This window comes from Anolis carolinensis, chromosome 2 (assembly GCF_035594765.1).
Source record: "Anolis carolinensis isolate JA03-04 chromosome 2, rAnoCar3.1.pri, whole genome shotgun sequence".
NCBI lineage: Eukaryota > Metazoa > Chordata > Lepidosauria > Squamata > Dactyloidae > Anolis > Anolis carolinensis.
In genome coordinates this window covers 139,634,583-139,656,609 of record NC_085842.1, presented here as the reverse complement: position 1 = coordinate 139,656,609, position 22,027 = coordinate 139,634,583, and the positions used below count along the sequence as shown (strand labels likewise).

At 42.2% G+C, this 22,027-nt stretch overlaps 1 protein-coding gene across 1 annotated transcript in view; it reads right to left on the bottom strand.

The window, feature by feature from the left end:
• Window positions 1-16,050: 16,050 nt before the first annotated feature.
• The window catches only part of glp2r (glucagon like peptide 2 receptor), a 48,852-nt gene continuing 42,875 nt past the window's right edge, over window positions 16,051-22,027 (bottom strand). Inside the window, exons 12-13 of the mRNA XM_003217177.4 lie at window positions 21,217-21,258; window positions 16,051-19,416 (exon numbers count right to left, since the gene is read on the bottom strand). Of these exons, the coding sequence (XP_003217225.2) occupies window positions 19,114-19,416; window positions 21,217-21,258 (345 nt within the window). The 3' untranslated portion in view covers window positions 16,051-19,113. The remainder of the gene's footprint in view (window positions 19,417-21,216; window positions 21,259-22,027) is intronic.

The following is a 22,027-nucleotide window of genomic DNA, read 5'->3' as shown; positions in this document are numbered from 1 at the left end:
AAGAAAGTTGTCTCCCAGAAGTATGTCAAACAAGCCCAGAGCCTACTTCTCCCGTATTCTTGCGCCGGGAGTTTTGTAAACAACAGAGAAGTTTGGATTCAGCTTCGCGCAGGAGTGCGAGGATTGCAGCTAAGAATGTGGCCAATTAAGACTGCTTCTCGTGAGAATCTTTGGGGAGTCTCACATCTGGTCTCAGAGTTTAGCTTTCGGTTCTGATTCCCAGAGAACTGCTTCGGCGGGAAGCTAGACTCTATTTAGGTGTTTTACCCGCGTAGTAACTTCGCGGAGTCAATTCGTCAGCCTACGGAGCGAGTTGTGTCTGGACAGCGCGCTCCGGTTCAAGCCTCGCTCCTGCTCAAGCCTTGCCTTGCTATCCAGCCTTCGCCTTGCTTCCCAGCCTTTGTTTATCTACGGACTTTGCCTTGTTTCCCAGGATCAATCCTTGCCTTGTTCCACGGATTTATCAAGTTATTCCACGGACCTTGTTCTTGTTCTTAGTTACCTTGTTCCACGTTCAAGCCTTGTTTCAAGTATCAAGTTATTTCCTAGCCTCGCTCAAGTTTCATGGACTAAAGGACCTTGTCATCTCCCCTCACTTTGCTTGGCAAAGTGAGTGTTTCGGTTATTGGATTACAACTTTGGACCTTAATATTTCTTATTGGACATTGCTTTTTTGGACTAATTCTGACCTTTCCTGGAAGGTCTAATTCTGGACTATTTTCTACACTTGTTTTTATTAACTTTATATATTCCTACAATAAAGATATTAGATAGATTCTGGCCTCTGTGTATGGTTATTGGTGCTCTGCAGCCTGGGTCGTGACAGTTTGACTCCGCCGCCCTAAGCACCAATTAACCTCGGCCAGAATGTCTACCGGAACCGTACCTGGGCCGAGCGGCCAGCCGATTACCTACACCATCGACAAGGAAGAGGTGGACCGAATCCGTGATAAGCTCAATGCACAGGATGGAGAAATAAGGGGTTTGAAGGAACGCGGAGTTCGTCTTCCGGCCATGGCGTTGCCAACCAAGTTTACTGGAGAAGCTTCTAAGGTTCATGTCTTCCGTCGCCAATGTCAAGCTTATCTGGAGGCCCGTGCTGCCGAGTTTCCCCAAGAAGACATCAAAGTGGCATGGGTTTACAGTCTTCTAGACGGGCCAGCGGCCAGCTGGGCGACGGCACTGTTCGACCAAGCCTCTCCACACCTAAGATCAGCGCAACACTTCTTGGACCACCTCAAGGAGACTTGGGGAATCGAGGACAATTTGGAGGCAGCCGGTCACAAACTCCGTCGCCTTTTCCAAGGAGACAGACCTATGTCTCAGTATATAGCCGAGTTCCGAGTGCTGGCCCACAACACCGGCTGGAACGATGTAGCCCTCAGGGGACAATTCCGGGAGGGTCTCAACATTGAAATGCTGGAAGAAATCTCCAAGGTGGATCCTCCCCAGACCCTCGAGGCACTCATTGATCAATGTTTACGGGCTGAAGTCATGATTGCCAACAGGAAACAGTGGGTTCGAGGCCAGGGCAGTAGAGCCGGGGCAAAACCCCCCGCTCCCGCCAGCGTTCAGCCACGTCCGGTGTGGAGACCCCCACCGCCAACCCCATACCCCAGAGGAGGCGAGGAGGTGCCGATGCAGTTGGGCAATGTGCGTCCCAGACTAGATGCCGCCGAGAAGGCCCGTCGTCAACGCTTAAACCTCTGCTGGTACTGCGGGAACGGGGGCCACTTCGCCAGAGAGTGCCCAGCCAAAGGGAAGCCTGCCGCCCGTCTTGCGGCGGCGTCCTCCACGGAGACGAAGGCGTCTGAGCCGACTGGCACACAGCCGGCGGGGGAAGCCAACGACCGGGTGTAGAGGGGCTCGCCAACCCGGTCAAAAAATCCATCCAAGAGCCGCCAACCGGGGTCCTGTTCCTTCTCGTGGTCACATTATGGTCAGCAAAAAGGGGACCCGTCATGATCCACGCCATGATAGACTCTGGAGCTACCAACAATTTCATCGATAGAGAGTATGCCGACTCTCTGGGATTACAATATCATGATTTCAAGAATGCCCGTGTGGTGCAAGCCATAGACGGCCGTCCCCTCAAGACGGGCCCCGTAAGTCAGTGGTCGGAACCCACCAGGATGTGGATAAGGGAACATATGGAAGAGATTTCCTTCTTTGTTACCGAGGTTCCCCATTTCCCTGTGATTTTGGGAATTCCATGGCTGACTCTCCACGACCCTAACATCTCCTGGTCCAACAGAGAACTGCAGTTTGCTTCACCGTACTGCCAAAACCATTGCCTCGTAGCCAAGGTATGCCATGCCACAGACACCGAGCCCATCATCACCTTGCCAAAGAAGTACTCCGAGTATTGGGATGTATTCAATGAGAAAGAAGCCGAAAAATTACCCCCACATAGACCTTATGACTGTGCCATTGACTTGGTGGAGGGGGCCCCGATCCCGCGAGGGCATCTCTACTCCCTGACTGAACCAGAGCAAGAAGCTCTCAGGGAATTCCTAGAGACAAACCTTCGCAAGGGATTCATCAGACCCTCTCAATCCCCAGCCGCCTCCCCAGTGATGTTTGTGAAGAAGAAGTCAGGGGAACTACGCTTGGTGGTGGACTACAGAGCATTGAACAATATCACCAAGCGGAACAGCTATCCCCTGCCTTTAATCTCGGATCTACTGGATCGGCTTCGAGGAGCCAAGGTTTACACCAAGCTGGATCTTCGGGGGGCTTACAACTTAGTTCGCATCAGGGAAGGGGACGAGTGGAAGACCGCCTTCCAGACCAAATTCGGATTATTTGAGTCCCGAGTTATGAATTTCGGTTTATGCGGAGCCCCCGCAACGTTCCAGCATTTTGTCAATGACATTTTTCAGGACTATCTAGACAGGTTCTTGATAATCTACCTGGACGATTTTTTGGTGTTTTCCAGATCACAATCAGAACATGAGAACCACGTCAAAATGGTGTTACAACGATTGCGGGATCATGGACTTTATGCCAAGCTGGAAAAATGCGCTTTTGATCTACAAGAGGTAGATTTCCTTGGTTACCGCATCTCGCCTCTAGGGCTTTCCATGGATCCAGCCAAAGTTTCAGCAGTATTGGAATGGCGGGCGCCAACTAACAAGAAAGAGGTGCAGCGTTTCTTGGGGTTCGCGAACTACTACCGCAAGTTCATTCCAGATTTTGCCCGCTGGTCCGACCCCATCACTAGCTGCATCCGTGGAAAGCAGCCTTTCCGCTGGACTGATCAAGCAGAGAAAGGGTTCCAGCAACTAAAGAAACTATTCACCTCCCAGCCAATTCTACAGCACCCAAATCCTGGAACCCCTTTTGTGGTGCAAGCGGACGCCTCTGATGTGGCAATTGGGGCTGTACTCTTACAACCGGTGGGAGATCACCTCCACCCCTGTGCCTTTTATTCTCGTCAACTAACCACACCAGAGAGGAATTACACCATTTGGGAAAAAGAACTACTGGCCATAAAGGCAGCCTTTGAAACTTGGAGACATTGGCTAGAAGGGGCCAATTTTCCCATTGAAGTCCACACTGATCATCGTAATCTAGAACATCTAAGAACTGCCCGCAAACTAAATCAGAGGCAGCAACGTTGGGCTTTATTCTTTGAACGTTTCAACTTCCAGATCCATTATGTGACCCCAGCCCAAACCAAGCAAGCAGACGCCCTGTCACGTAAACCGGAATACGCTGCAGGACGCAAGGAGACCTTTGAATCCCAACTGCTACAACCTGAGAACTTTGCCACGCTCACGGTGGGGAACACCAAATCCATTCCCATTGGTTCAACTTCCCCTACTCCAGGACCCATCTGTGCTCAAGAAATCAGGGCTAGTCAGCAAGCAGATGCCTGGGCGCAGGACCAACTTCGCCAAGGTCTGCATTTCCCCTTTTCGCTTAAAGATGGGCTGCTCTGCTATAGAAATCATGTCTATATCCCACCCGGACCGGGCAGGGAAAAAGCGCTTCGTCTGTGTCATGACTGCAAACCAGCAGGACACTTCGGACTATTTAAAACTATGCATTTGATCCTAAGGGATTTTTGGTGGCCCAAGATCCGCAAGGATGTGGAAAAATATGTCAACACCTGCCCAGTATGCCAGCGCTCCAAGATACGAAGGGAGAAGCCCTCAGGGCTTTTACACCCCCTTCCTACCCCATCTCGCCCATGGGAAATAATTTCCGCGGATTTCATCACTGACCTACCACCTTCCTGTGGATTCACCACGATCTTAGTGGTGGTGGACCTATTCACCAAGTTAGCCCATTTCATTCCCTGCGAAGGCCTCCCCACGGCCAAGGAAACTGCGGATCTATTTCTTCAACATGTCTTCAGACTACATGGATTGCCCAAGAGTTTAGTCACAGACCGTGGATCTCAATTCACCTCTCGTTTTTGGAAAGCACTACAAAAACTATTGGGCATAGACTCTCGCTTATCTTCAGCTCATCATCCCCAAACAGATGGGCAAACGGAGCGCACCAATGCCACTTTGGAGCAGTATCTTCGCTGTTATGTAAACTATCAACAGGACAATTGGGCTTCTCTGTTACCACTGTCTGAGTTTGCCTACAACAATGGAGTTCAAGCTTCTACAAAAGAAACGCCGTTCTTTGCAAACTACGGCTTCCATCCACGTTTCTTTCCCCCTGTCATTGAAACTTCAGAGGTTCCCGCAGCAGAGGATTGGCTGCAGGAACTCACAGCGGTGCAACAACTTTTGCTCCAGCAACTGGACCAAGCCAAGGAGGACTATAAACGCCACGCTGACAAACATCGCCAGCCGGGCCCCGAAATCAAGGTAGGAGATCGGGTTTTCCTGTCCACTCGCTTTCTGCCCTCCCACCGCCCTTGCCGGAAGTTAGATGCCCGTTTCATTGGCCCCTATCCAGTGGTGGCGCAATTAAACCCCGTGACTTTCAAACTCCAACTTCCGCGTTCAATGCGCATTCACCCAGTGTTTCACCGTTCCCTGCTCCTTCCGGCGGATGGTGTGCGTCCTGATACAGACCAACCGGCCCCCCCTCCTGTTTTGATGAATGGGGAGGAGGAGTTCGAGGTTGAGGACATTTTGGATTCTCGCTTTCACCGCCGCCGCCTACAATATCTCATTGACTGGGTGGGTTTTGGCCCTGAGGAACGCTCCTGGGAAGACGCCTCCACAGTCCATGCTCCTGATCTAACCCGTCGCTTTCATCAAACCTATCCCACCAAACCGCGACCTCGCGCCTCGGGGAGAGGGCCCCAGTTTGGGAGGGGCCTTGAGGAGGGGGATAGTGTGATGACCCATGGGCCTTGTAGTCCTGCTCAGGACATTGTAATTCCTGATGAAGATGAAAACTTGGGTTTTTTACCTTCCCAGTCTGAACTGGATTCCTCTCTGCCAGATCTTTCCCAGGCAGATCTGGGAACCTTGCACCTGCAAGAAAGTTGTCTCCCAGAAGTATGTCAAACAAGCCCAGAGCCTACTTCTCCCGTATTCTTGCGCCGGGAGTTTTGTAAACAACAGAGAAGTTTGGATTCAGCTTCGCGCAGGAGTGCGAGGATTGCAGCTAAGAATGTGGCCAATTAAGACTGCTTCTCGTGAGAATCTTTGGGGAGTCTCACATCTGGTCTCAGAGTTTAGCTTTCGGTTCTGATTCCCAGAGAACTGCTTCGGCGGGAAGCTAGACTCTATTTAGGTGTTTTACCCGCGTAGTAACTTCGCGGAGTCAATTCGTCAGCCTACGGAGCGAGTTGTGTCTGGACAGCGCGCTCCGGTTCAAGCCTCGCTCCTGCTCAAGCCTTGCCTTGCTATCCAGCCTTCGCCTTGCTTCCCAGCCTTTGTTTATCTACGGACTTTGCCTTGTTTCCCAGGATCAATCCTTGCCTTGTTCCACGGATTTATCAAGTTATTCCACGGACCTTGTTCTTGTTCTTAGTTACCTTGTTCCACGTTCAAGCCTTGTTTCAAGTATCAAGTTATTTCCTAGCCTCGCTCAAGTTTCATGGACTAAAGGACCTTGTCATCTCCCCTCACTTTGCTTGGCAAAGTGAGTGTTTCGGTTATTGGATTACAACTTTGGACCTTAATATTTCTTATTGGACATTGCTTTTTTGGACTAATTCTGACCTTTCCTGGAAGGTCTAATTCTGGACTATTTTCTACACTTGTTTTTATTAACTTTATATATTCCTACAATAAAGATATTAGATAGATTCTGGCCTCTGTGTATGGTTATTGGTGCTCTGCAGCCTGGGTCGTGACATTAACACACTACCATGAGGGCCTGAATTGTTACCAGGTGCGTGTATAGCGGAACCAGCAGTGTCCAGTTAACACCATGTGCAAAAGACTCAGACCAGGCAGAGGAATTGAAAGAACAAAAGAAAACTTTACTTGTTGAGTTGAAGTCAAATAAACAGTTCAGCAATCGTACAATGTCCTTGTAGTTGCATAGGATCAATAACTAATCAATCAGCATTCAAAATATATCCAGCATAGCATATTTAAACTGCTACTTGACCATAGCTATTAGAGAGCCTGTCTTTTTCTGTGCTCTCCCAGCAAGCTCAAATTCCAACTGTCAAAACCAGCCATCTGCCAGCAAACTGATACATTGTTTGAGGCGTGGCTTGCCTCTGCAAAAGAGCTCAGCTCCCCTTTTTGCAGAGATCTTATGCAAAAATCTTTGCAAGGATTTCTTTACACACACACACATAGCCATTTGGCACAATATGAATCCCTTGGATATTTTGACTGAAAGTTTCCTCAGTCTCAACTAGTAGGCTCAAACAGCTGATACTATGGGAGTGAAAGTGCAAAACATCTGAAAGAATTTAGGTTGGAGAATGAAATGCCTAGGCTGCATTGGGGAAATAAGACGTATTAGATCAGGAGTCCTCCAACTTTTTAAAAAGAAGACCAGTTTAAAGTCCCTCAAATTTCTGGGGGGTGTATGAGGCGGACTATAATTTGAAAAAAGCATGAATGAATTCCAGTGCACAGTGCACATATCTTATTTGGAGTGCAAAAACATGAAACAATACAATATTTAAAATAAAGAACAGTTCTAACCAACATAAACTTACCAGTATTTCAACGGGATGTGTGGGCCTGCTTTTAGCTGATGAACTAGTCATGTTAATTAGGATTGTTGTTGTGTGCCTTCAAGTCATTTCAAACTTAGGGTAACCCTAAATCTCAAATTTAGGGCATGGGTTGGGTAAAGGACCTTGGAGGGCTGCTTCAGGCTCACAGGCCTTTGTTTGAGTACCCCTGTATTAGATGATCCTCAATGAAGCTCCATTTTATTTGGAGGATGTAGCAGAGAGCTGTATTTGGAGAAAAGTAACTATTTTGACTTTTGATGCCAAAAGTTTGCTTTTGACATCAAAGGATGTCAAAGGATTTTCAAAACAGGAGGCAGTTTTCCTTTTTGCTGTATAGAAATGTAGGAAAAGGCACAGAAAGAACTGCCTTGTTCTCAAAGCCTCAGTTTCTTTGTTATATGACTCACTGAAGGCCATCAAACACATTTCACCTAAACAGACAGGAATGTGTGCAGCCAACAAGCAGTTTCTGCAGTGAAGTTTCCTGAAGCCTCCATCATTTGAAATAGGTAGCTTTAGCTATCAAGATATTGGGTTAACCTGTGTTTTTCTGAGTATTACAAAGGACATACAGGCAGTATCCTATCTATATCATCTTCTATATATATAAAAATGGTCTGACCATTTCTAACTTAAAGTAAACCAATTCCTTTGGCTTGAAAACCTGGCTCTTCACTCAGGCCTTTGGATAAAGATTGCTCATCCCCATAACAATCCTGTATCTGTGACCATTCTTGTACCGGTTTGCACTTTTTACCTTTGTCAACTTGATATAGACACAGGGTCTACTCCCATCCCAATTTGCACTTCCAAGAATTTGCAGCACTTTATCACTTACCTCATGTTTACAATATTTATATGGTGCACCTTACCCAGTCTACTTTTATAACCTCTCCGTTTTAATCCATGTTTTTATTAGTTCTTGTCATTTGTTTTTATTGGCTAATGTTTAAATTTTTATAATTGTGCATGTCTCTTGTCTATTGTTGTGTTTTATATTGCTATTGTTTTTATTCGGGCTTGGCCCCATGTAAGCCACTGTGAGTCCCCTTTGGGGAGATAGAGGTGGGGTATAAAAATAAAATTATTATTATTATTATTATTATTATTATTATTATTATTATTATTATTATTATTATTATTAAACAGCAAAACTAAACAACCCCACGAAATTTGGCCACAAAAGACATGGTCATCCCTGCTGTGTTTAGACATTAAAAAAAACCAAAGAAAAATAAAGTCCTAATTAGAGGGAGAGGAATAATTGTTTTTTTCCCATTGCTGCCATTTAGAAGGCTAAGCTCCGCCCACTTTGTTTCCTAGCAACCCACTCAGCCATTTAATGGTGCCCAGGGCCGCTTCAATCAGGCCTCTTCCACACTACCTATAAAATACAAATTATCTGATTTGAACTGGATTATTTGGCAGTGTAGACTCAAGGCCCTTCCACACAGCCATGTTACTCATTTATAATCTTATATTATCTGCTTTGAACTGGATTATCTTTAGTCCACACTGCCATATAATCCACTTCAGTGTGCATTTTATACAGCTGTGTAGAAGGGGCCTCATATAATCCAGTTCTAAGCAGATAATATAAGATTATAAATATACAGTAGAGCCTCACTTATCCAACATAAACACCCCGGCAGAACGTTGGATAAGCGAATATGTTGGATAATATCAAGGGATTAAGGAAAAGTCTATTAAATGTCAAATTACGTTATGATTTTACAAATTAAGCAACAAAACATCATGTTATACAACAAATTTGACAGAAAAAGTAGTTCAATGTGCTGTAATGCTATGTAGTAATTACTGTATTTACAAATTTATCACCAAAACATCACAATGTATTGAAAACATTGACTACTAAAAGGGCGACTGCATTGGATAATCCAGAACATTGGATAAGCGAATGTTGGATAAGTGAGATTCTACTGTAATATGAAATAATTACTGTGGTATAATAAAACAGAACAATATAATCTCTAAAACCAGGACAGTAAATAAAGAGCAACACTGAAAGCAGGGAAATTGGGAATTCTAGAAATGAAACAATCAGGACCAGCTAACACTTTACAACAAAGGATTCTCCCAGGCAGGAAGCAAACAGGCTTTGAAGTAAGGCCATTAAATGCTAATCAAGGTGGCTAATTGCAGCATTCATACCTGCCACACTGAGACTATTAATTGCTATTCAAACTGGCCAACCAAGATTCTGCAAGGTAGAAAGTGGCCAAGCTTGCAAGCAGCAGGGCTATTCAGTGCTATTCAACCTGGCCAACCAAGATTTCCCCTAGGTAAAAAATCCCAAGCTCTGAAGCCACGAGGCTACTCTGTCCCATACAACCAGGCCTAGAAAGGATACCCTATGTAGAAAGCAGCCAGGCTTTTAAGCTGCAAGACTATTCAGTGCAATTCAAGCTGGCCAAACAAGGATTCCCCTACTAAGGAAGTAGCCAGGCTTCAAAGCGGCTCTTTGATTGAGGGTGCTACTCCAGCTACTCCAGAAAATGGCCAGGCTTTAAGGCTGCAAGGCTTTTCACTGCTATTTCACCTGGCCAACAAATGATTCCCATAAGCCACAGCAACGCGTGGCCAGGCAAAGCTAGTACTACATAAGACTCTTAAGAGTAGATTGTTTATTTTGGTTCTTTGTACAACTAATAAGCCTTTTACAGTCATATTCTTCCCTTCAATCTTCTTTCATAAATGGGATTACTGGAAATAATTAGACCCTTTACATAACTCAGTCTGCTGAAATGTTTTTGCATTTACTGTTTTATACCAGCAGCTTTTCCATTTCTGTAGAAATGATATGTTTACACCAACATTTCAGATGCTGGCTGAGGAAGTCGCCAGTGCTTTTTTCTGTTTATAATCATTTTACTTTTTCCATGCTTGTCATTGAAGCCATGTACTTCTAAATTGAGCTTGGATAATTGTGTCCTGTTGTCCAGCATTGCAAACCATGTTCTTCATCTTCTGAAGACACCCTATAAATTGTATCATTTTCTGTTTACAAGCCAATTGAATTCTTTCGAACCTAGAGATGTATTAAGTCTCTTACTTTGAAGGACTTGTTTGTAGAAGGGAATCTAAACTCCTCTTTCTAGTATAATTTGTTTACTTGTTTTTCCCTTGATGACCTTACATGGTGTAGATAATTTTGCAAAAATATATTTCAACAGCCAAAATGACTGCAGAAATCTGCTTCCATCCATGTCATTGATGTCTCTTCAAAAAGTACATCCAAACCATTCTGGTTTTAAAAGGTTGTAATTATATTCCTAGATCTTAATAAACCTGTGCTTTATATATGAAAGCAACTATATCTTTTATTTTCTGTTCTTGAAAGGTAACTGTGGTAGTTTTTATCCTGATTCAGACCTAGTCTGTCCGTCCCCCCCCCCCTCCCCCGTGATCACAATCTGGATCAGGGTCTCTCTCTGTATCTTGAATTTGCAGAAGGTCAAGGCTTTGCTTTGTTTCATGGTAGACTTACCAAATTAACAGGTGGATCCATCCACCACACTTACCTTTGAATTTGGAAAAAGAAAAGCAAAAAAGGAGGCTATGAAGAATATATGACCTGAGTTTTTACTTGTGTGGTTTGCACTCGTCAAATTGGGATATTTCAGCCAAAAAGATGACTACCTTTTGCCTCAAGTACCATAGCTGACCTGGATTCATTCAATATATCACTTTAAAGAAAATTCAGTGATCTATTCCATAATTTGTATATTTAAGTAGTCTAGTGTATTTACACTGCAGTGACATGGTGTCTTATAATACACCATATACCCCGTGTTTCTTTTTCCTCTCAGCTTGAGCCTCAGAATAAACCTATCTGTACCAAGGATTTCACAGTGTATACTCTTTCCTGACACAGTAGTGGAAACACAGTCATATTTAAAGTAGGGTCATATGAGAACATGCTTTACAGAAGTATGCTTACATTGTCTTCAGCTAAAATTGTAAGGCAAACACATCATCTTTATTTGACAAGACATGATTCTCTAGAGTCAACTATCATAATATCAAGACTTTCTCCACCCTGCCCTCCCACCTTCTACTTTTTTCTGACATTTTGCCTAATGAAGAGATCTTGAGATCGTAAAAGATTCCACACATTTTAAAAGGATTGTAATGGCCTAATAAAGATATTTTACTCTCATGATTGTTGAGTTATCCTTACAGCCAACAGGGGCCCTTTGCCTTTTTGGAGATCTCATTAGGTTCCAATCTTTGAACTATCAATATTTGATCAACATTTTACCAAACTCATTTTAAAGAGCTTTTTATCAATTTCATGGCAGGAGATCATCTCTAACTCATAATGTATAGGAAAAGGTACAAAAAGAGCTATGTTTTCTACACAAAGTTGTCCATACTTTGCTACTAGGTACTAAATGCACCCCGTAATTTTCTTGGAAAATGAAAGGCATGGGTGGTCATTCATTTGGGCCTTTTGCACAGAAGAAACAACATCAACCAATGTTAATGTTTATGGATTAGTGACAGGATTAAGTTCCAGAGATTATAACTTCTGATTCGTTCAGTAATATTTTTTTCTACCATAATCATTTGTGTTCATTTGATGTAGGCCAAAAGATTATTTTCACCTGGCATCTTAGATTTGGTTATGTAAGGTAAGTTTATTTCCTACCCTATTTCTTCTTAATAAATAGGAACTAGCTGAAAGACTATGCTACATATGGATGAGGAAGACAGGGCTAACATAGTATGCCAGTATGGCTGTTTTCTTTTGTTTCCATTGCAATTATGTTGTTGATCCACGGCACACACACACACACACACACACACACACACACCCCACTTAAAAGATTTATAGATCACCAAAGGACTCCAAGCAAGATATATGACTTTTTTATTTTAAAACATTTTTCACAGCTCCAAAATTGCAAAAGGTCAAAGCTTCAGAAGGTCTGGAATGGACCTAACAGCAGCTGTACCCTACCAACTCAATCAAATCTAAACCTTCAATAAATGTATACACTTGAAATTTTATGTATAACTTATATATTTTATGTATTGTGTCAATTCTTAAATGTACAAACTGTATCAAATGTAGGTATCAAAATTTACCTTTCCGTGCCCTCAGTTTGCATAATCTCTTGGGAAAGGAGACTAAGGCCAGGATCCCTCCAGCTATTTACCAAGGCAGATAACTATCAAAACCTTTGTGTATATATGCAAATAGATGATCCTCTTTGTCAGGATGTTTGTCCATTCAACTTGAGGCTGAGAGTCTGCCACTCCCGCAGATGACGGGGCTCAGTAAATATGAATTCATTAACTTTATACAGACAGCCAAATCCTTGATTGCCTGGAATTATCCTCTTTGTCTTTTGGGTCTTGCACCTTTGTTCACATGGAGCTGGACACTTGAGTTTATCAGGGATTCATCAGCATATCAGCATCACAATTTCCTCCTGGATTGTGACTTCCCAAGGGGGATCCATGCAACAAATTGGTTCTTTAAACCATCCAACGATCACCTGTCTTTCTTCCCACCACAGAAGTCTCCTCCCGCAGGCAGTGACATCAAGGGAATCCCCAGGCAATCCGGGTGCAAAATCTTGCCTGCCTCTCTTTTCAGCCAATCAGGTGAGGGAGTGGAAAGTCTGAATAGCTGTCAGAACTGTATAAGATGTCATATATTTCTTGTGAATTTATTTATATATTTATTTACAGCATTTATATTCCGCCCTTCTCACCCTGAAGGGGACTCAGGGCGGATCACATTACACATGCAGGCAAACATTCAATGCCTTTTAACACAGAACAAAGACAAGACAAATATAGGCTCCGAGCGGGCCTCGAACTCATGACCTCCTGGTCAGAGTGATTCATTGCAGTTAATTGCAGCTGGCTTGCTCTCCCGCCTGCGCCACAGCCCCTGCGCCACTTCATGCCTTTTGAAGTGTATTGTAATAAACCTCTGTAGCTTGCTTTCAACCTGGCGTGCCTTTATTCTGTCCTGGCTGAGCTGGTGTAGCAAAGGTTCACCGGATATGGAGCTCTCTAACTGCAGTCCTAGCTGAAATCACTTTCATAGCATAGCAAATTGCTGTTACACAAAAACTAGCTTTGATGAGCAGTATGTCTGTAGTTCTTCACTGTGCTCCTTTGAATGTGGCTGGGGAAAAAGCATAGCTATTACCAAGAATTTCATCTGAAGCAAATTTTCAAAAGAGCAACTTCAAAAAAAGCTAGAAAAATTCAATGTGCTTGTGCTGTTTGTATATCACAAGATGAGGCAAAATTATATATTTGTTTAGAATGCTTTCTTTTTGTTGGTGGTGGAGTGGGGTGCTATAGGTAGAGAGAAGAAAGGGGGCATTGCCACTTCAAATAGGAAGTTTTAAGTTGGCAAATTTCTAGCATTGCAGGGAGTGAAACATTAGAAATTGTTCACCCCTAAACCTTCGCATTGCCTTGGTTATTTTGTCACCCCTTTAGTCTGGATAGAGTACAGTACTCTATTTCTAAATGGTCAAATTAAGTTTCAAGTCCCTACAATATTAGAAATGTAGAGACTGAAGGAAATTTTCTGCAAAGGGCCAGGGTGTGTTAATTCTTATTTCACGGGAGAATGCCTTCATTCCCCTCATGGCTATACCTTGGGATGGAAAGTTTGTGAAATCTGGGAGAATTATTTGTTTTCTGCAAAGACAAAAATGGTGAACTGGAGGTCATGGAAAATAGACAAATTGAAGTAGATGTAAAGGGGTCATGAGGAATGCTAATAATGTGGGCCATTAAAGCATAGCACTCCTACACTCCTGGAATGCAATCAAAAAGTTATTGGCAGCATTCTCCATCCTTTGCAATCTTTTCCGTGGTCTGGAAAGCTAGAAGTTTGCTTTTGAGGAAAAAAATATGTCATTGCTGAAGGAGCTTACAGATACCTCTTATGTACTTTCTTTCCCCTGCAGCTGAGAAAAAAACTCAAGTAATGGATACAAAAATGTATCTAGGCTACCAATCATTTTCCATGGCACACTGCTGTTGAAAACAGAAGTTCCATGGAACCAATACAGAATTGTGTCTTTTATAGCTATGCATTTTGGGCAGAACTACTGCCTTTTGCCCGTCTTGATTCTCCAGCTAAAGATTTTCATTGACATCACTGCCTGATATTATTGATGTGGGAAAGAAAGTCCTTCCTCTCCTCTCTTCTTGTTTTTCCCATACTGTGCCAAATTTTGTGAACTTCTGTCACCCACCCCAGTTATCATATTTCTAAGCTATTAGCATTTCCTTGTTTCTCTTAGCTAAGAGAATCATTTTTCTGTTGGATATTCACTCTGTGATATCCAACAATGTAATCACTATTGTTGTCCATAGCAATCCAAATATGACCACATTGCATAAGTTTTATTTTCAGTTCTATTTTTCTAAGGCACTTTAGAACTTTGCAGTTTACATAGTGACTGAATTGTTGCTTTCATTGAGTTACCTACCCTGTTATCTCTTTGTTGCTATTTATTTACTTCTAATTCCATCTGCTATTTTGATGTCCATCTCCTTCCTGCACATCTTGGCTTTGAATAATTAACAAATTATGACTCATATTGTTTGCTTTCATCTACTGTGACAATTACACTGACCAACATGTATTTTGGTGCCTAAACTGCCTAGACCTATTTCTGAGTATATTTGACCTGCTGATTCCAAACATGGCACCAGTTTTCCCCTATCAGCTCCAGTTGTGAGATACAGAACATATGCCACATAGCAGTCTTCACTTTGCTCACCAATAAAAAAATCAAGATGTTTTAATGTAGTTTAAATTAATGTATTTTAAGCATAAAGAAAATACATTAAACATTAATAGAAAAGTGTACTACATACTACCCAATGCAATTTTCTGAATCAGCACCCCAAATAACCCCAGGAAGAGGCCTAAAAACCAAGACACCAAAAATTCTTTTTTTGTTGGTTTTATTCCTGTCCTCTATTTTAAATTCTTCTTCAGTCAGTTTTTCCACTAAAGATAAATTAAGAACTGCTGTGGATCAGGCCAAAGGTCCATCTGATCCAGCATTCTCTCCACACAAGACCAACCAGGTGATCCAATGTTCAGCTCAACAGTAAACATTCTCTTGTATCATGACTACTGTCTGAAAGCAGAGATATCAGATTACTCCAACATTGAGCAAACAACTGCTAATGGAGATATATTCCATATCAATTAGATCATTCTTATACTGACTACGACACAATATATATGAATCAGTTCTAGATTTGCAAGGATGACAACCCATGTTCAACTGTATTGCACTAGGTGATGTACATTGGTATGTGTTCTGCATGGGATATTTTCCTGTTCCAGGACAGGATCTCAGACCACATTATGGAAACAGTTCAAGCCCAGTTTGGACTGTGTCCACCGGTGCACTGTGATCTGCATGCAGAGTTCCTCTTCTGTCTTTAGCAGTTGGATATGTCCATATGGAGTGTCTATTAAAAACACTCCCCATGCATAAGGCACTTAATGCCTTTATATGCCACCAACAGAGTTCTGGCTTTAATGCTTTTGCCCTGGTTAAAAATGGGTGCTCATATCATTTGCAAGATGTGAAAAACTGCAAGCTCTCTTTTCAAATCCTTCATCCACTATCTATTTTTCCTAATGTAGCTACATATGTACTTACAGTATGTTCAGTATTGAAGTTCATATGCAGAGGGATCTTGTAACATGTCATAGCCTAACTGAAGTTGTTGGCATAAATTCTTGTAGACTATATCTATTTCCTCAGGTGTACTGCACTTATATCCCACCTTTCTCCCAAGATCAAGTTCAAGTGTCTAACAGCCAACTCACCTTTAAAACTTCCCACACACCCAACTTGCACTGTTGATCTGAAAGTTCAGATAAAAAAAGCTTCCAAAGCGACTTTTAAGGTCAGTAGCCTCTAATTTGATTTTTTCAGTTTTGTCTGATGGATTATGTTTCAATATTTTACAAACAGATAATCTGATGATACAACCTGAAACTGAAGAGCTAAACATTTTAATGCACTTTTATTATTTTCTGTGAAGGCTGGGCACTGCTTTGTTTCCACTGTTACCAAGCCTCTATAAAAAAGGTTATTGCGCCAAATTGCTATGTGTGTGTGTAAAGAAATCCTTGCAAAGTTGCTTGCAAAAGATCTCTGCAAAAAGGGAGCTGCTTTTGCAGAGGCAAGCCACGCCTCAAACAACGTATCGGTTTGCTGGCAGATGGCTGGGTTCGTCAGTTGGGAATCTGAGCTTGCAGGGAGAGCACAGAAAAGACAGGCTCTCTAGCTACGGTCAAGTAGCAGTTTAAATATGCTATGCTGGATATATTGAATGCTGATTGATTAGTTATTGATCCTATGCAACTACAAGGACATTGTACGATTGCTGAACTGTTTACTTAACTTCAACTCAACAAGTAAAGTTCCTTTGTTCTTTCAATTCCTCTGCCTGGTCTGAGTCTTTTGCACATGGTGTTAACTGGACGCTGCTGGTTCCGCTATACACACTCGCTAACAAAGGTCTCTACTTAGAATGCCTGACAGTTGATCAAAGCCCCTTTCAGCTTTGGTTTCAAAATAAATTAGCAATCAGTCAGCTACTATTCATATAAAGAATGAAGAGCAGAGGTCTCCAATGGGACTATGGTATTGGAAACCCCTTTCCGAGAAGGTTGGGAACCCAGGCATGCCTTAGGGGTTAGAAGCGAAGCCTACATTAACAGATTTCTGATGCAATTCTAAACCCATTTACCCCTTTCAAGGGGAAGTGTTTGCAGGTGGCACCAAAATATCTACAAGTGGGAATTTAATAGAATTATCTTTAAAATGTGTCTTTGATGGTAACAGGCATGTATTTTGATTGCAACTTTTCAATCTGCATGTGGATGGTCCTGATGAAGCAATCTGTGAATTACTGCACAGGGTGACACCAACCCTACTAATGTTCCTGTACAGAAACTAATCTGGAGGAAGCCTATATCAACAAATTAGATTAAAGCCCGGTCTCCAGAGTCATAGTCTAATGCTTAAACCATGACTGTTACCAAGGGTAACAACTATTTATCCACTAATATAATTGCCTTCTTCTTAGATCAATTACAATTAAAGAACTGTCTCATGCCTTTTCAGTTAATTCACTGAATTTTCAGTTAATTCACTGGGAGCTGTGGTGGAGCAATGAACCTTTGTGCTGGCTGAACTGGTGACCTGAAGGTTGGGTTGCTGACCTGAAGGTTGCCAGTTCGAATCCACAAGATGGGGTGAGCTCCTGTCTGTCAGCTCTAGCTTGTGAGAACATTAGCAAAGCTTCCCAGCAGGATGGTAACACATCCGGGCATCCCCTGGGCAATGTCTCTGTAGACAGCCAATTCGCTCACACCAGAAGCGACTTCCAGTATGTTCTCAAATTGCTTCTGACATGATAAAAAATGTTAATTCACTAACGGGAGAGTTTTTTCACATCAGGGAGACCATGTCTTTTGAGCAGATGGTTGTCACAGCATGATAAGAAATTGGAAAGAATTATAACACTGTGGCATGTTCACACTTTGAGCCTGTGAAAATGCAGGCAGGATCACATGGTAATATTGCTATCTCTTGAAATAAAAACAACTACTAGTGCTTGGGCAAAACCTGGAATAGATTGAGCAGTTTCTCTTGACTCTAGGGATGGCAGGTAGGCAGGAACAAGTTTTGGCGGGTCGGGAGTGCCCATATTTTATCTCATATGTGAAGAAAAGGAACCCAGGAAGATTCTGAAGAATTACATAGTCAATATGAAAATTCATGTTGGTTCTCTACTCAAAATCATTGCTTTGGGGGAAAAGACCTTGGATATGTTACTTTTAGAGTATGACCCCTAGAATTACCAGCAAGCATATTGGGACAATCAGGGATTCTGAAAGTTGCAGTCCAAAGCAGTCTTGTTTGAAATGGGGGAGGGTAGCTATCTGAAATCAAACTCACATGGCTCCATGTTTAGCTTGGACCTTTCTGGTTCACTTATTTGTTCATGTACTCACAAGGCCTAAATCTATTTAGTAGTTCCACCATGAGGAGATCCACAAAATCAACTGCTGATCAACATGTATGCAAATCCCATTGGTTCAACTGGTCTACTTTAGTGAGGTTTAAACATTGTTTTCGGACCTTAAATCTTACAACACACATTGATTGGATGCTTGGCAAGTAAAGCCACCTGAGTATCATTCCCTCAATCTTTCCTTTCCAACTAGAAAATTGGTAGATTTTCAGATATTTCTCTTCTGAGTAAACCCAAATGCTTTCCAATCCCCTTTGGGGAGAGAAAGGACTATCAAGTAATGTTCTACCTTGGATGATACAGAAGACACCTTAACAGCCATGCACTAAGAGCAAGCAATAGGTTATTGTTGCTATTATTATGATTATATTATCACAAAGGTTGGAAAATATGCTTATAAATATATACATGTGAGCTTCTCAATGTGCTGTGTGCAGTCCAGCTTTCAATTCAGTAAATTGCTTTACTGCTGGGGTGGAGTGGAGGGAATTCAGCAACGTCTTCAATAGCATCGCAAAAGCAACTGCTTTCCTTTATGGGAAGCCAAAAAAGCAGTCCCATGGGAACTGATCCCTTATTCAGCTGCACAGGTCTTTAGTTTCTAGCGGAGTTCAATACTGGGAGGTCCAGAGAAAATTTGAGAAAAACAGGAGTCTCTTCTGGAATGATTATTCCATTCCTTATATTTCCACATGTCATGCACATCCCAAACATGACAAACTATGTCATGCACATCCCAAGTCATGTTTTCATTGAGGCAATAAATAACAGATTGGAAGAAAAATGTCAGGAAGCTGTTTTTGTCATTTCCTTACCCTGGATTTGTAATTCCAGTAGCTTTCATGCAAAGCATGATATGAGATTCCTCACTGGAATCTCAATAACGTTCCTCTGTTTCTTTTACATTAGTTACAAATCTAATTCTCGCTTTCTTCAAAGGCTTCTTCTATAGTCTCCCCAGTTGTGACTTCTCCTTCACTGCTGTCGGAGATGCTCATTCTGGGATTGTGTCTCAACGGGGGGTTGAGCTCCATGTTGCAACTGCTGCCTGTTCTCTGATTTGTCAGTTGGATGCACTGAGTAGAAGGCACCATGATAGGGAAGCCATTTTTGTTCAAATGGGATTTCTTTGGATACCTTTTTAGCTGCTTGATGTTTTTTCCAAGAAAGGGGTAAGCCAGCAAGAGACGGGACCACTGCTTGCGTAATTCAGTTTTTACCTGGGAAAAGGTTAAAAACAGCCAGTGTAACAAATATGGTATGGACTACGAGTCATAAAATTTCCATTTGTGCATTGTAATGTTCACAGACAATCCAGGGAGACATTTTGTATACCTGGTCTATCCATCTGAATACAAACAGTGATGCCATCTACCTACACTGCATGCCATTGGGGTGATTTGTATTTGAATGTGCATATGAATTTGACACTTTCATTTAAATTCTACCCCAAATATGCACAAGAGCATACCAGGGTGAAGGTCAGCCCAGTTGATACAGCAATAGAAACCATGTCTGCATGTGTAACATTCACTCCTTATAAACACTATTTGGCAAGTGGGCATGAAAAATCGATGGAAAGGGTGGGACGTGTTTCACAGCAAATGAAATGTTCATGAAATATCCTCCCTAGCCTTACTCTTCTCTACTCCAATCTGCTGCATGATTTGTCAGACTAGTGGTAACTAATGGCTTCCATGCTAATGGAAGTGCATTTCAGTTTTTAACTGAAGCTTTAGGGTACTGCTCATGGCACTAAATCCTATTGCCATAATAGGTTCAGAATCTTGAACAGCTCACTTATAAAAAAGAGAATGGATTTGCCGTTCCAGTAACATGGGAGGTACCAGCTCTTGTTGCTTCATGCTAAGACACTTTGGCATAAGGGATGGACAGAAATAAGTGATCTCCCGGCATCAGAGGCTAGAGGTACAACCTTAGAAGGTTTTGCTGCACAATTTGTCAAATTACCAGATGGAACATTATAAAAAATAGTAGTTCTTTCAAAGCTTGAAAAAATTACATTCTGGACTACAATTGCCAGCATAGCCTTTGAGGCTGGATAATTCTAATAGCTAAAGTCTGAAAAAAATAACTTTTCTAAGTTAGCTTCCCCATAACAAATACTCAGTAACCACCAAGGACACCACTCAGTTAGGAAGATAAAACATCATCTGAATGAATCATTATATCATGGGCATATCCATAGGAGATTGTTTGTTTCACTCTGATGACTAGCCCTGAGGGCATTTGTGGGACGTCCTGTTTTTAAGAGCAGTGGAGGCAGGGAAGAGGCTTCTTCTTAAGAACAGAAAAAAAATAATAGAACCTGGCTTTGGGGCTGTACAGCTTCCCACAGCAGCAGTCCGTCATTCCATTACACTCGCTAGATTTGGAGCAAAGGTAGGAATTTGTGGGTGAAAATGGGCCAACGGATGGTTACTTCATGCTGTAATAATTGCAGGTGAAGACCTTAAAGTCTGGCCAATGGACTTATCCTCTTGTTGTTAGAAGTGATTGCACTGGGTGGATTCACTGCAGACCAGGGAAAGCTTAAGAGTGGGGTTGGTTGATGTCTACAGGATGAATGGAAGGTCACCTGACAATACAGTGTGAAATGGCACCTTCCCTTGTCCACTGAGGCACCTTTCTTTGTTGCGTGGCATCTCAGTGCTGCCCAGTTCTGGTACCACATGGTAGCTATGACCTTTTCCACCTATCAGTTTAGTGTGCTGGCTAGAAGCACTAAATGGCAGAAGTATCTCTTGCTCTTCAGACCCCAGGAGTCATTTCCCTTGACAGGATAAGAACAAGAGGCACTTCCTAGATCATTCCCAAACAGGTGCTGACATGGAGTCATTTTCATTAGCCATTAGCCTTCACCTTCCATCTTTGGTACAAGTTAGATGGAGCAGTGTCCTATCCAAACCTGTTTCCTTCTTTTGGCTTCATTCATAATTTTGAGAAGACAAGGAGGGAAAACAAACATTTAGAAATAAAGTTATGACTGCATAGCCTACCTCTTCATTGCAAAAACAGTATAAAAGTGCAACCAGAAATCCCTGCAAAAGAAAGAGCAAGAAAAATGGGAAATTAGATTTGAGAGGAAGTTACCAAAGTACAATTGAATGAAGAGTTCATACAATCACTGATTGTTGTTCCTAAAAACACCTGAAACCCAAACCATCGTGCTGCTAAGTGGCACATTAGCACAACTAACTTCCTTTTGCTCTAGAAGCATCTTTATCTCTGAGAAATCACATGACTGAGACATCAGATTTGCATCCGTTGCCTAATATGTGTTCCATTTTGCTCTGAACAATTTTGCTCAAGAAAGCAGCTGCTTTGCAATTTGAAACCACTAAAATTGGTCCAATGAAATATATTATTTTGATCTAATCTGAGCTTTTTACATTAGAGTGTACAGGAAATATGGTAGTCTGACCTTGGGGATACACTTTACTTTCATGCTGTGAAATTAACCTTTCTAAGAATGTAAAACCTCAAACGGTCTGCTACTTAAAAGATCAGAAGCTCACCACCTCCTCAGTCTATTTCTGCCCTTTACAGGTTTAAAACATCAAGGCAGAGCCATCTGTACTGCGCTGAAGAAAATACGACTTTCTTGCACATGGTTTCTGACTGTTGGCAAGATCATGAAGATATCTAAGACATAAAAGAATTTGCTTCCAGGCAGATTTAAAAACAGCATTGATTGCATCACTTTACTTACTTTGAGTATTTCATTTTTGAGACTAACAAATCCCCAATCACATTTGAAATTATATTTTAGCAGCAGTAAAGCATGTGTAACTCTTATATTAATAAATG